At 44.3% G+C, this 13816-nt stretch overlaps 1 protein-coding gene across 1 annotated transcript in view; it reads left to right on the forward strand.

Moving 5' to 3' along the window:
- The first annotated feature begins 1435 nt into the window (after positions 1-1435).
- The window catches only part of SLC2A5 (solute carrier family 2 (facilitated glucose/fructose transporter), member 5), a 38251-nt gene continuing 25870 nt past the window's right edge, over positions 1436-13816 (forward strand). Inside the window, exons 1-3 of the mRNA XM_006873095.1 lie at positions 1436-1468; positions 11433-11531; positions 12045-12205. Coding sequence (XP_006873157.1) covers positions 1436-1468; positions 11433-11531; positions 12045-12205 — 293 coding nt within the window. The remainder of the gene's footprint in view (positions 1469-11432; positions 11532-12044; positions 12206-13816) is intronic.

The following is a 13816-nucleotide window of genomic DNA, read 5'->3' on the forward strand; positions in this document are numbered from 1 at the left end:
TATGAACAGGGACTCCCCCTTACACACACACACACAAAAAACAAAATAAACAAAAAACCCTTAACACTGTCATATCCCTCACAGCCTTCCACACAGAGGAGCCCAGTTTCTATTAATACCAAGAACAGTACCCAACAGTAAGAACCTTCTATTAACTGCTGAAAGGTGGCTGAGGAAAAGCAATGATGAAAAACACTGGATTTGTACCACGGCAAATAGAACAGGGCTCTGGTAGTGTAGTGGTTACGAATCGGGCTGCTAACCTCACGGTCAGCAGTTCGAAACTACCAGCTGTTCCGCGGGAGAAAGATGAGGGTTTCTGCTCCGGTAAAGATTTACAGCCTCGGAAACCCTGTACAGGGTCGCTATGAATCGGAACGGATTCCACGGCACATAACAACAATGACAATGTCCTGTAAAGATGAAAACCTGCAGGACTTTTGGGACTTGGCTCTAGATTTTGGTCACTGTACCTCAGACCCAATGGCAGCACAGGGCGTTTGCAGTGGTCTGCCTGTGAGCTGGACAGCCCCAGACCAGCAGTTGTGACTCACTTTCCCTGCCCTGTCAATAAAGGATATTTACTGCCTTCCTAATAGTGATGCTGTTGTTAAATACCGTCGAGTTGGTTCCAACTCATAGTGACCCTGCATAGGGTTTCCAAGGAGCAGCTGAGTTTGAATCACTGACCTTGTTGTTTAAACTTACTTTGTGGTTGAGTGCTTATCCTACAATGCCACAGAAAATGTCTCTAAGCCACAAAGAACAATAAGGAACATTTCCCCTCCACCCCACCCCACCCCCTTTTTTTTTTGCTTTCTGAACAATTATAAAACATTTGTATTTGGGCAGAAAGCCAGCTCCCCAGTAGATGGACTTGGTTTCAGGCTTTCTGTTAGGAACAGCTTCTAAGAAGCCTCGAGTATCCCAATATGTTGCCCCTATATTACCTAGTATGGTGTAGGGTCAGTGAAGGGTTCTTGTTTTCCATGTGTTTGTGACAGAAATAACCCTTCCAATCATTCACCACAAGCATGACCAGAGGAGGTTTCAGCTGTGAGGAAATATCAAAGACTGTCCCAAAGGACGATGCTGTCTCTGCAGTCTCGAGGGCACCCACTTTTTTTTTTGCTAAACCGCAGTCAGTTAATTAAAAAGAGGAAGTGAAAGGATGGCAATCCTTTTTAATTAATTTAATTTTTTTAAATTTAATTTAATTTTTAAAAATTAACTCACCCAGACAGTTAGTTAAAAACAGGAAGTGAAAGGATGGGGTCCTGAAAGGGTTATTTGGACTGAGACTGGCTATAAAAATGCAATTGGTTGTTAACTGAGCAGGGCCAAAGTACAGCCAGAATGCCTTCTCTCTCCATCTAGTGCATTCATTATTTTGGCTTCTAGGAGGCAAACAGCACTCTGCACTTCTTGAGGAAAGATGGAACATCAGGACATAGTCAAGAAAAAAGGGGTGAGTTCCTTATCCACAGAAGAAACCAAGTGTAATTTCAGCTGCCAGGACTTGTTGTACGTCCCTGGGGAGTCACTGGCGGAGGGGGGAGGTCACGGCAGTGCTAGGGAGCTCCACATTGGTGGAGTTCACCCAGCAACTGGACTTTTATAAGCACTAGAGAAAGGGTAAGGAGCTCTGGTAGCTTAGTGGATTGCAAGCTGGACTGCTAACCACAAGGCCAGTAGTTCAAATCTACCAGCCGCTCTGTGGGAGAAAGATGAGGCTTTCTGCTCCCATAAAGATTTACAGCTTTGGAAACCCTATGCAGGGTCGCTGTGAGTCAGAACCGACTCAGTGGCACATAACCACCACCACCACCAGAAGAAGGGTTTAAAGAGCTCTGGTCACACAATGGTGAAGTGCTCAGCTGCTAACCACAGAGTTGGTGGTTTGAACCCACCTAGCTGCTCTGCTGGAGAAAGACCTGGTAATCTATTCCCATTAAAAAAAAGAAAAAAGAAATTACAGCTGAGAAAACCCCATGGGCATTTCAACTCAATCACATGGGTCAGTATGAGTCAAAAATTGGCTCAATGGCACACAACAACAGAAATAGTTTGGGTCAGGTGCTCTTTGAGAATTATTGTACTAGAACATGCCTACTTCAAAGGCCCTTGTAATTAAATTGAAGACACTCAAAAGTTTAATTTTTCCATTTCCTTAAAATATGAAATTAAGGTGATGGAATTCTGAAACCAAGTATGTTGGCATCTCATCCCTAAACATTACGAGATATCTTTATTGTGGCTACATTTTTTTTGCACTACCGTTTTTATTAACCTCTTTAGCCAGTTAGCTCAGGCTGCATGAAAAGAAGACCCAGAAAAGATGTTGCAAGTTGTGGGAGCCTCAGCACTATTTGAATGGAGTTCAAATCTGTAACAGAGCTTCCCTGCTTTTTTGCTGCTTTTGAGGCTCTCTATAGAGACAAGCGTAGTGGTTACGAATCGGGCTGCGAACCTTAAGGCCAGCAGTTCGAAACTACCAGCTGCTCTGCGGGAGAAAGATGAGGCATTCTGCTCCCGTAAAGATTTACAGCCTTGGAGACCCTGTACAGGGTCACTATGGGTCGGAACCGACTTGAAGGCACTTAACAACAACAATAGAGACAAGAGAGTTTTTTGTGGACGCTCTTTCACTCCTGTCTTCAGTAAAATTGTGGTTGTAGTATGTGGCTCTGTAGGATAAGTACTGGACTGTTAACTGCAAGGTTGGTGGTTCACACCTACTAGCTTCTTGGAAGCCCACTCCTTGGAAACACTATGCAGGGTAGCTATGAGTCAGAACCAACTCCATAGCACTTAACAACAACAAAAACAAGTCTAAGAATTATATTAAGAATCCTTCAAAATGCATAATAAGGGAAAGTTATTATGAAATTATCGACCCTTTGAGGTTTCTAGTTGGTGCAAATGGCTTATTTTCAGCTACAAACAGAGAGGGTGGTGGCTAGAACCCACCTGCCAGCACTGTGGAAGAAAGACCTGGCAATCTGCTTCTGTAAAGATTACAGTCAAGGAAGCCCTATAGAATTGGTTCTCGGCCTTTTGGCTAGGATCAAGTACAAAACCCTGTGGAGCTCAGTTCTCCTCTGTATCACATGGGGTCACCAGGAGTGGAGCTCAGTTCTCCTCTGTAACACATGGGGTCACCATGAATGGAGCTCAGTTCTACTCTTTAACACATGGGGTAATGATGAGTGGAGCTCAGTTTTACTCTATAAAACATGAGTTACCATGAGTGGAACTCAATTCTACTCTGTTAACACATGGGGTCACCATGAGTGAAGCTCAATTCTCCTCTGTAACACATGGGGTCACCATGAGTTGGCATGGACTCTTTGGCACCCAGCTCTGATGACATGAGATAATGATGGTAAAGTACCTGCAATCTCCCATAAATGTTACTACATTTCTAGCATCCTTTAGAGCAGAGTTTGACATTATTCACATTGGGGGATGAGTGATACATGTATTGTTGTGGGAGCTGCCCTGTCTATTGTAGGGTGTTTAGTAGTATCCCTGGCCTCCACCTAATAGATGCCAGTGGCAAACACACCCAGTTGTGAAAATTAAATGTCCCCTAGAAGGCAGATATCCATCCCCCCAAACTCCTGAACTTGTGTTAAGAAACTCACTTTAGAGCTTACTAACAATGATTGGCACATGATCAGGCAGTGTTTTGTTCTATTGTGCATAGGGTTGCTATGAGTCAGTGCTGACTTGATGGCACCTAACAACAGCAACAAATCCTGGTGTGACGCTGTAGGACAAGCTCTGGAATGCTAAATGCAAGGTTGGTGGTTCAAACCCACTAGAAACCCTATACAGGGAAGCTATGAGTCAGAGAACTGCCAGATTCAAAAGAGGACGTGAAATGTGGGTTATCATTGCTGACATCAGATGGATCTTGACCGAAAGCAGAGAATACCAGGAAAATGTCTGCTTGTACTTTGTTGACTCCACAAAGACTTCCAACTGTGTGGATAATGACAAGCTATGATGGCATTGTGGAGAATGAGTATTCCAGAACACCTGATTGTGCTCATGAGGAACCTGTACATAGAGGTAGTTGTTAGAACAAGGGAACACTGAATGATTTGAAATTAGGAAAGGTGTGCCCCAAGGTTATATTCTTTCACCATATTTATTCAATCTATATGCTGAGTATATAATCTAAGAAGCAGGATTATATGAAGAAAAATGTGGCATCTGGATATGAGGAAGTCTCATTAACAACCTGTGATATGCTGATGATACAGCCTTGCTTGCTGAAAGTGACAAGGACTTAAAATACTTACTGATGAAGATCAAAGACCACAGCCTTCGGTATGACTTGCATTTCAATATAAAGAACACAAAAATCCTCACCACTGGATCAGTAAAAAACATTCTTATAAATGGAGAAAAGATTGAAATTGTCAAAGACTTCATTTTGCTCAGATCCACCCTCAACACTCATGGAAACAGCAGTCAAGAAATCAAAGATGTATTGCATGAGGTATATCTGCTGCACAAGACCTCTTTAAAGTGTTAAAGGACAAAGATGTCAGTTTGAGGACTAAGGTGGGCCTGACCCAAGTCATGGTATTTTCAATAAATAACCTCATATGCATATGAAAGTTGGACAGTAAATAAGGAAGATTGTAGAAGAACTGATGTATTTGAGTTATGATATTGAAGGAGAATATTAAAAGTACCATGGACTCCCTTTAAAACAAACCCTCCTCCAAGACTGAAACTCAAAGGGAACACACAAGCAGGTACGTAAGCTTGCTGGTGACACACTGGTCTACTAGTGAATTTAAGTTGGGGAAAGGCAGCAATGAAGATATGGGCTGAACTCGACAACGTTCCATAGACTCCCATCAACCTGTAGATGATAGAGAGAAGAGGAAGCGCTAGTTGGTCTGAAGAGTGTGAGACCTGGGGACTCCTGAGCCCACGGACAAGGACATAGCCATGGAGGGCTAGAACTGAGAGTGAAGCATCCAGCTGATATGAAGTGATGGAAGATGCACAAGAAAGCCCAAACTTGCAGATAGTACACATTTGACCTAGCCTCGATGTCTTGATAATCAGAACTCGACTAGAGGAAGATAAAAAAAATTTTGATAAAGGAAACACGTGTAAACTGTTACTACTTGAGGAACTTGACCTATACTTATGGCTTTAGTAACTCAACATACCAACAGAGAGGGAAGGAGTCTTCACATGAAAGATGAATCTTATCCCTTCAGTACACAGGGTTCATAGGGATGGGCAACTTAGACATTGGCTACCTAAAATGGGGGGAGCAATAAAGGCACAAAGTGACTGGCTTACAAGTTTTCAAGAGGGAATTTTGCTTCTGAGTGTACATAGTTATCATCTTGTCTAGACAGATCTGGTGAGAGGAGATGGACATAAGATTCTTATGATTCAATAGTGAGTAATTGTTATCATGACTAATTGGAATAGTTACAACTGTAATGGTAGAAGTTTTGTAACAAAAATGGGGGAGTAGTTAATCCTATATTCCAAGAACAGAGGGCCCGAGGACCATCCAGGGAAAAGAGCATGAGTGGAACGTGGGACCCTATCCAGAGAACCAGCAACACCAGAGATGGAGGCAGAGATGATAACATGGAGAGATAGAGCAGCTGAGGACTCCAGCCTCATGAAAAGAGAAAGGCTGTGTGCTGGCAGCCAGGAGGCAGGCTTGCAGAATGTGCCCTTTCATTGGTTGTTTAAATGATTATATATTCTTGAGTGTTTTTGTGTACATTTAAAAAAAAAACACCCAGAGGTAATAGAAGCAAATACTGTTGGATGACGATGCATGGAGAAGATTATAATCATTGCAATGAAACGAAATACGATAAGTGTAAAACCGATGTTCTCCCATGTAAACTATCACTCAATTCACAATAAAAACTTAAAAAAAAAAAAGTAACACAAAACTATCCACCCCCCAAAAAAGTACCATGGACTGCCAAACAAATCTGTATTAGAAGAAGTACAGCCAGAATGCTCCCTGGAAGCCAGGATGGCTAGACTTCATCTCTCATCCTTCGGACATATTATCAGGAGGGACAGAATAGTCCCTGGAGAAGGATATCATGTTTGGTAAAGTAGAGGGTCAGAAAAAAGAGAAAGACCCCCAATGAGCTGAATTGGCACAGTGGCAGCAGCAGTGGGTTTAGACATAACATGGATTGTGAGGTTGGCCCAGGACCGGGCAGTGTTTCGTTCTGTTGTGCATAGGGTCGCTGTGAGTTGGTACCAACTTGATGGCAGCTAACAACAATAAATGCATTCATCTGGCTCACAACTAAGAGAGGGTTAGACAAATCAAGTGTTATCCCTCTCCATTTTATAGAAATGAGGCACAGAGCACTGAAGTGTTAGGTGGGGTCAGGGGAAGGCCTCTGTGCCTCCTGTTCAAAGGATTCCCCCAACCCCCAGCCTTGCCCTCCAGATACAGCCGCAGAGGGAACAGAAATGTCTCCACATGGTGATGCCTAAAGGCAAACAGTATGTTCTGAAAGGAAACGATTACAACAATCACAGGCAAAAGGTATGGGGGATCACAGCTACCTGTTCCAACATTCTCCCTACCCTGGACAGTAGAGAAAGATGCTTGGTGCCCACAGGAGATGGTGCCACCTTCAGAGCATCCATCCCTAAGGGTCGAGCTGCTTCTCTGGAAGACAGACTGAACTCCACAGTGCTAGGCTCTCTGAGTGACATTACAACAAGGCAGCCCACAGTACTGTGATCAGGTGTGTATAAAAAACTGGGAAATCATTACGTGAAGCAGAGGACTGAAGAGCCAGGGATGTGGGGTCGGGACCTAGGGCAGCAGTGCATCAGCCCTGGGTTTTCAAGGAGGCTGCTCTGATGGGGAGGGTGCTGGGCAGTGGGTGGGCTCAGTTCTCGGGCCCTCGGTGGCTCCCTGGCCTTTGATTTTCTCCTGTGTAAGGGGGAAAGGCCAGGATCTGACTGCTGTGCATCAAAGGACTTTGTGCCAGGAAATGGGCTTAGTGCCCAAAAGAAGAAAAGATGGGGAAAAAGCCCAAGTTCTTTGAAAAGTGAAAATACATCCTTTGTGTGCAGTGCCTCCACCACAGACTAGTTCTGTAAATTCAACAAGTATCTCTCCCTCTGTTTGTACGAATCTGGGAAATCATTAAGTGAAGTTCTGAGTCCTCATTGATTAATAATGGAAACTAATTAATAATATAATTAATAACAATAGCAAACTCTGGTAGCATAGTGGGTTACAAGCTGGGCTGCTAACCACAAGATCAGCAGTTTGAATCTACCAGCTACTCCTTAGGGGAAAGATGAGGTAGCTTTCTGCTCCTATTAACATTTATGGCCTCGGAAACCCTATATAGGGTCTCTATGAGTCGGAACCAACTCAGTGGCACACCACTGCCAGCCATGGTTGTGAGCATTTTACATACATGAGCTCACTCATTCCTCACTATCGATCCTATAAGGAAGGTAAGATCACTATTCTCTTTTCCCAGAGACGGTTACTAACTTGCCTGAGGCCACACAGCCAGTAGTTCTAGAGCTAGGATTTGATCCCAGGGCCTTTGACTCCAGAGACTGCACTTCACCACCACACTAGTAAGATAGGGGTGTAAGACTTATGCCCTCCAGGGCACTGTTAGTTCTAGAATGTTCCTTTACCTCTCCACTCTCCCTTCACCATTTTTCATTGTGTGAAACTGTGGATTCAGTTATATGATAAAGTGCCTTAGTTTACACTATTAGTAATTTATAAGAATAGGGACTTTGTCCTGTCCAATGAGCCTCAGGTGCAGTCACCACCACTCAACTGTCAGTGGAGGCTTGTGTGTGGCTATGATGCTGAAGAGCTTTCAATGGAACTTCCAGCCTAAGATAAACTAGGAAGAAAGGTTTGGCAGTCTCCTTCTAAAAACTAGCCAAAGGAAACCATATGGATCACAGCAGCCTGGTCCCATTGTGAGTGGGATCCCCAGGAGTCTGGGATCTACTTAACAGCGACTAACAAATAAGAGCTAATGTTTCCAAGGATATTTATGTGCTGACTGGAGATTCCTGAAGAGGAAAGTTGACGAATCTCTCTCCACTGGTTGAAATGTGAATGAAGAGACAGATTCTTAAGGGTGATGGTTTGGCCAGGCTTCTTGCCAGGATCCTTGTCAGAAGGCCAGCTCTGAGAGTAGTTATTTGTCTAAAGTCTCAAGACATCCTAGACATTGTGAAAAATAGCAAGTTAGTTGCCTGGTTTCTCCCAAACGCCTAACTCAAGAGTCGTGGCTCCTTAGCCTCTAAGGGTAGACGGTCCTGATCATGTCCCCAAAGCCACTGAGGACCTTTCATCTTCCTTCACAAGTGGGAGAGAGACCTGGGTATCTTTTTTTCCCAATTCCTTTCCCTCACCCCTGGCCTTTTTTTGGTTTGTGAATTTGTTTCCTGGAAAATAAAAAACAAAACAAAAATGCCCTGTTTATCTCAGAGTACTTTTTATATAACTACTTTGTTGAGATATATTCACATACTATACAGTTTAGTCATTTAAAGCATACAGTTCAATGCATATTCAGAGTTATGCAACCATCACTACGTCCATTTGAGAACATTTATGTCACCCTTAAAGAAACTTCATACCCATTAGCGATCAATCCCCACTTTCCCACAGTTCTCTCTCCCTTCTTGCTGTTGTTAGTTCCATTGAGTCGGTTCCTACTCATAGTCTCCCTGTATAGAGATTCCAAGGAGACACTAGTAGGTTTGAACCACCGACCTTGAGGTTAGCAGTCCAGTGTTGATCCCTGTGTGTGAGGCTGTGGTCAGCAAATGTAGCCACGTGGCATGAATGCTAGGGAAGTGATTCAGACATTAGATGGAGTGGACACATTGTGTCCCAGCCCAGAGACATTTGGCTGCTAACTGAAAGGTTGGAGGTTTGAACCTAGCCAGAGTCCCCTCAGAGGAAAGACGTGGCAATCTACTTCATACAAATCAGCCATTGAGAACCCTCTGGAGTGCAGTTCTACTTTGATACACATGGGGGCACCATGAGTCAGAGTTAACTTCACATTTGCTTGGTTAGTTAGAGACATTTTGGGTTGTCACAATTTGGGTAGATGCCAGGCGTACCTTAAGAATCCTACAATGCTCAAGACAGGCTGTACATTCCCCCACACCCTAATAACAAAGATTACTCAGCCAAAAATGTTTATAGTTCAACCTGTGTGATGAGCAAATAATATGAGAAGCTGGGTTATATGAAGAAAAATGTGGTATCAAGATTGAAGGAACCCCTTCCAAGATTGAGACTCAAGGGGAATACATGGGCAGGCGTGTGGACTGGCTGGTGACCACATTGGTCACTGATGGGGGAAGAGGGGGAAAAACAGCAATGAAGTTGGGAAGAAATAGCAATGAAGTTGCGAGCTAAGCCTGACCACATTCAATAGACTCCCATGAGCCTGGGTGAAGACCTGGATGGCCAGCAGTACAGCAAGACCCGGGGACACCTGGGCCCAGAGGCAGTGACATGGACACAGTCAACTGGAATGGAGAGTGAGGCATCCAGCTGATGTTAAGTGAGGGGAGATGCACAAGAACACCCATCCTTGCAGATAGTGCCCACTTGATCTGGCTTCTATGGCTGGATGATCAGAACTCAACTAGAAGAAGAAAGAAGAGTGAGGGGGAAAAAAAGAGCAATCCACTACAATTTGATGAATTTTACCTATACATATGGATGTAGTAGCTCAAAAAAGGGAACAAATCTTTACAGCGAGGATCACTCTCACCCCTTCGGTACACAGGGTTGACAGGGATGGGCAACATAGACATTGGCTACCCAAAATGGGGGAGTCTTTAAAAGGCAAGAAGTGACTGGCTTACAAGCTTTCAAGAGGGAGCCTAATTCCAGATGGGGTGGGGAAGGTAGAATTACCACTGAATGATTTTCAATCCATTGGAACCGGGCTGGTGAAAGGAAATGGGGATAAGACTCTTGTGGTACAATAGTGAATAATTGCCATCAGGTCTGACTGTAAGGGTAGGAAATATAGAAGTAGAGGTTTTTTGACAAAAGGAGGAGAGTGATTGATTTTCCAGCCCAGGAGCAGAGGTCCCTGGGACCATCAAGTGAGAAGAATGAAGGGCATGACCCTACCCAGAAAAGCAGTGATGCCAGGGATGGAGACAGAGATGATGACATGGACAGATGGAGCAGCTGGGGACACTGGACTCAGGGAGGGAGAAGGGCTCTGTGCTGGCAGCGGGGGTGGGGGTGGCAGGGTGGGCCTGTGTGGTGTACCCTTTGGGGTTATATAATGATGCATGGAGGGGACTGTAATCATTGCAATGAAATGAAATATGATAGGATGAGTGTAAAGCTGATGTTCTCCCACTTAAAACCTCACAATAAAAACTAATAATAAACAAAAAAATTGGAGGAAGATTCATTAACAACCCGTGATATGCAGATGATACAACCCTGCTTACTGAAAGTGAAGAGGACTTACAATACTTACTGATGAAGATCAAAGACCATAGCCTTCAGTATGGATTTTGTTTCAGTGTAAAGAAAACAAAAATCCTCACCACTGGACCAATAAACAACAGTCTTATCAACAGAGAGAAGCTTGAAGTTGTCAAAGACTTAAATCTTCTTGGATCAACCATCAACACTCATGGAAATAGCAGTCAAGAGATCAAATGACGTATTGCATTAGGCAAATCTGCTGTACAAGGCCTTTTTAAAGTGTTGAAGAGCAAAGATGTCAGTTTGAGGACTAAGGTACACCTGATACAAGCCATGGTATTTTCAGTAACCTCATGTGCATGCGAACGCTGGACAGTGAATAAGGAAGATCGTAGAAGAATTTGATACATTTGAGTTATGGTGTTGGAGGTGAATATTGAAAGCACCATGGGCTGCCAAAAGAACCAACAGATCTGTGTTGGAAGAAGTACAAGCCAGAGTGCTCCTTGGAGGCTAGGATGGCCAAACTTCATCTCTCATACTTTGGACATACTGTCAAGAGGGACTAGTCACTGGAGAAGGATATCATGTTTGGTAAGGAAGAAGGTCAGCAAGAAAGAGGAAGACCTCCAGCAAGATGGATTGGCAAAATGGCAGCATCAATGGTCTCAAAAGAGGCAACAATTGTGAGGTTAACCCAGGACCGGGCAGTGTTTCATTCTGTTGTGCATAGGGTTGCTTTGAGTCGGTACCAACTCAATGGCACCTAACAACAACATCCTAACCCAAGGTAGGTAGAGGATATGTTTCAAGATAGGAGCAGTTGAAATTAACAGATTTTTCTTACATCTGTTTCTACAAAACTGGGTCCCTTTGAAGTGAAGTGGGAGAGTTCTTGGACTCTAGAGCTGCTGCTTGACTCAGCCATATCTCTTCACAGTCGCTGACAGTTATACTGGCCCTGGCCACGTTGATTGCTGCTTTCGGGTCATCCTTCCAATATGGATACAACGTGGCTGTTATCAACTCCCCTTCAGAGGTAGGTGTTCCTGTCTTCAGTGGACGAGATGCAGGCTCCCAAGGAAACAGGTAGGGATCAGCCAGAGTGGGACTGTATGCCCTGTGAAGCGAAGAGAGAGGACACATAGTGTAGGCCCAAGGGAACTTGGTTCATTGGGACAAACCAGGTCCCCAGACACAAAGTTTCTCATGGAGAATACATGTGGTTCAGGCCCAACTGAACACATGGACTGGGCTCAGGAGAGAGCACTGATCTTCTTCAACCTCGCAGTTTATGGAGGGGTCCAGAAGAGACAAGCTCATCCAGTGGCTTCTGGTATGAGGAACGTCCTGAGTGGTTTGCACATCAGAGGCCTTGAAGCCCTCTCCTGGGGGACCCATGACTGTGTTCTCAGCTCTCTTTTCTCCACTGAATCGTAGTGATGCATGCGGGCCCAGATAATCCCCTGGGGTAGTGGCCTAACAACTTCCATTGGTCTTTCTCCAAGTCAGGTCAGATTATGTGGATGTTCTGTTGTGTTTTGCTCTCCAGATCATGCAGGAGTTTTACAATCAAACCTACTATGTAAGAACCGGGGAATACATGTCTTCTTTCCACCTGACCTTGCTCTGGTCTGTCTCCGTGTCCATGTTCCCCTTTGGAGGCTTTGTCGGATCCCTCCTGGTCGGCCCCTTGGTGTCTAGACTTGGCAGGTAAAGGAAAGTGAATTTTTGATTCCAAGGAACTTGGTTGGTATTTTCCTTAACATAAACAAAAAACAATTTCCATTTTTCTGCCTTTAGAAGGATCAGATGCCAAGATGACATGGCCCAGTCACAACCTAGATCATAACATAATGTTCTCTGCATCCTGATCTAGCATAAAGGTCTCTTCTCTTACCTTTGAAACACCTCATGGTGAGCCCTTGCAAGTCTGAGTAGGTGTGCTCCATAGGGTTTCTGTGGCTGATTTTTCAGAAGTAGATTCCCAAGCTTTCCTTCTACCTCTGGGTGGACTTGAACCGCCAGCCTTTTGGTTAGCACCGTTTATACCACCCAGGGAGTCCTCTTCTACTTGTTGCTATGGTTGTTAAGTGCCATGGAGTTGGTTGCAACTCACAACGACCCTGCATAGGGTTTCCGAGGAGCTGCTGGTAGCGTAGCGGCTACCAGTCGGGCTGCGAACCTCTAGGCCAGAAGTTCAAAACTACCAGCTGTTCCATGGGAGAAAGATGAGGCTTTCTGCTCCCGTGAAGATTAACAGCCTTGGAAACCCTGTGCAGGATCACTATGAGTCAGAACTGATTCCACGGCACATCACCACCCTGCTGGTGAGCTTGAACCACCAACTTTGTGGTTCAAACCGACCTTGTAGTTTAGTACATTAACCTGCAGCACCACACCAGGATTCCTCCTCTTCTACCTTGGGACCAGGTAAAAATGCAAAGTTTAGGCCTCATTCAGTGAACTATCTGTAAGCTCTGAAATGGCTCGGATGAATGTCAGACACTTCAGTTTAATACTGTGTGGCCCTAGAGTGACTCTCACAGTGATGTGAGTATCCTGAATGGCAAGACCAAGCCTTCTACTTATGACCTCAGTTCTAGAAACATTGAATATTTTGTATTTGATTCCCAAACAAGTTTCCTCACGACATCACACGCCTTCATGTAAATCCATCAGAAATGAGACAGCACCCTGGTTCTGTCACCTGGTTGGAGTCACCTCCCCCAGCCCCTTCCTTTCACATAGGGGTCTATGGGGGCTGGGTGAGGGAAAGCCACTCACTCTTGGTCACAGGTCTCCTTAGTCCAGGAGTCAAGACCAAACTCTAGACTTCTTCAGTATTTCTGAAAAAGGATCAGAGAACAGACATACGCAATCTCTGTCTGGTTTGGGATCTCAGATCCTAAGATCCGCATGGAAGGTTAGTGCTGAACTCTCCATTCAAAAAGGTCTTACTCCAACAGAACTGAAGGCAGGAAGGCAAGCAGAAACCTGCAGGCCAGTGTTCAATGCGGCACTGTTCACAATAGCCAAAAGGTGGAAATGCCTACATGTCCATCAACAGGAATGGATAAACACAATGTGGAATACTCGTGTAATAATAGACTCTTATTCTGTCATAAGGAGAAGGGAAATTTGATACCAGCTACAGTATGGATGAACTTTGAAAAGACAAAAGCGCAGATGCTGTACGATCCCACGTGTAGAAAATATCTAGTATAGGCAAGTGTACTTTGGTAGACACCAAAATTTACTAGTGGTTATCATCAAGAAAAGATGGAAGGAATACACAGAGTCATTGTACTAAAAGGAAATGGT

Source organism: Chrysochloris asiatica, unplaced genomic scaffold, assembly GCF_000296735.1.
Source record: "Chrysochloris asiatica unplaced genomic scaffold, ChrAsi1.0 scaffold00223, whole genome shotgun sequence".
In the NCBI taxonomy this organism is placed as follows: domain Eukaryota; kingdom Metazoa; phylum Chordata; class Mammalia; order Afrosoricida; family Chrysochloridae; genus Chrysochloris; species Chrysochloris asiatica.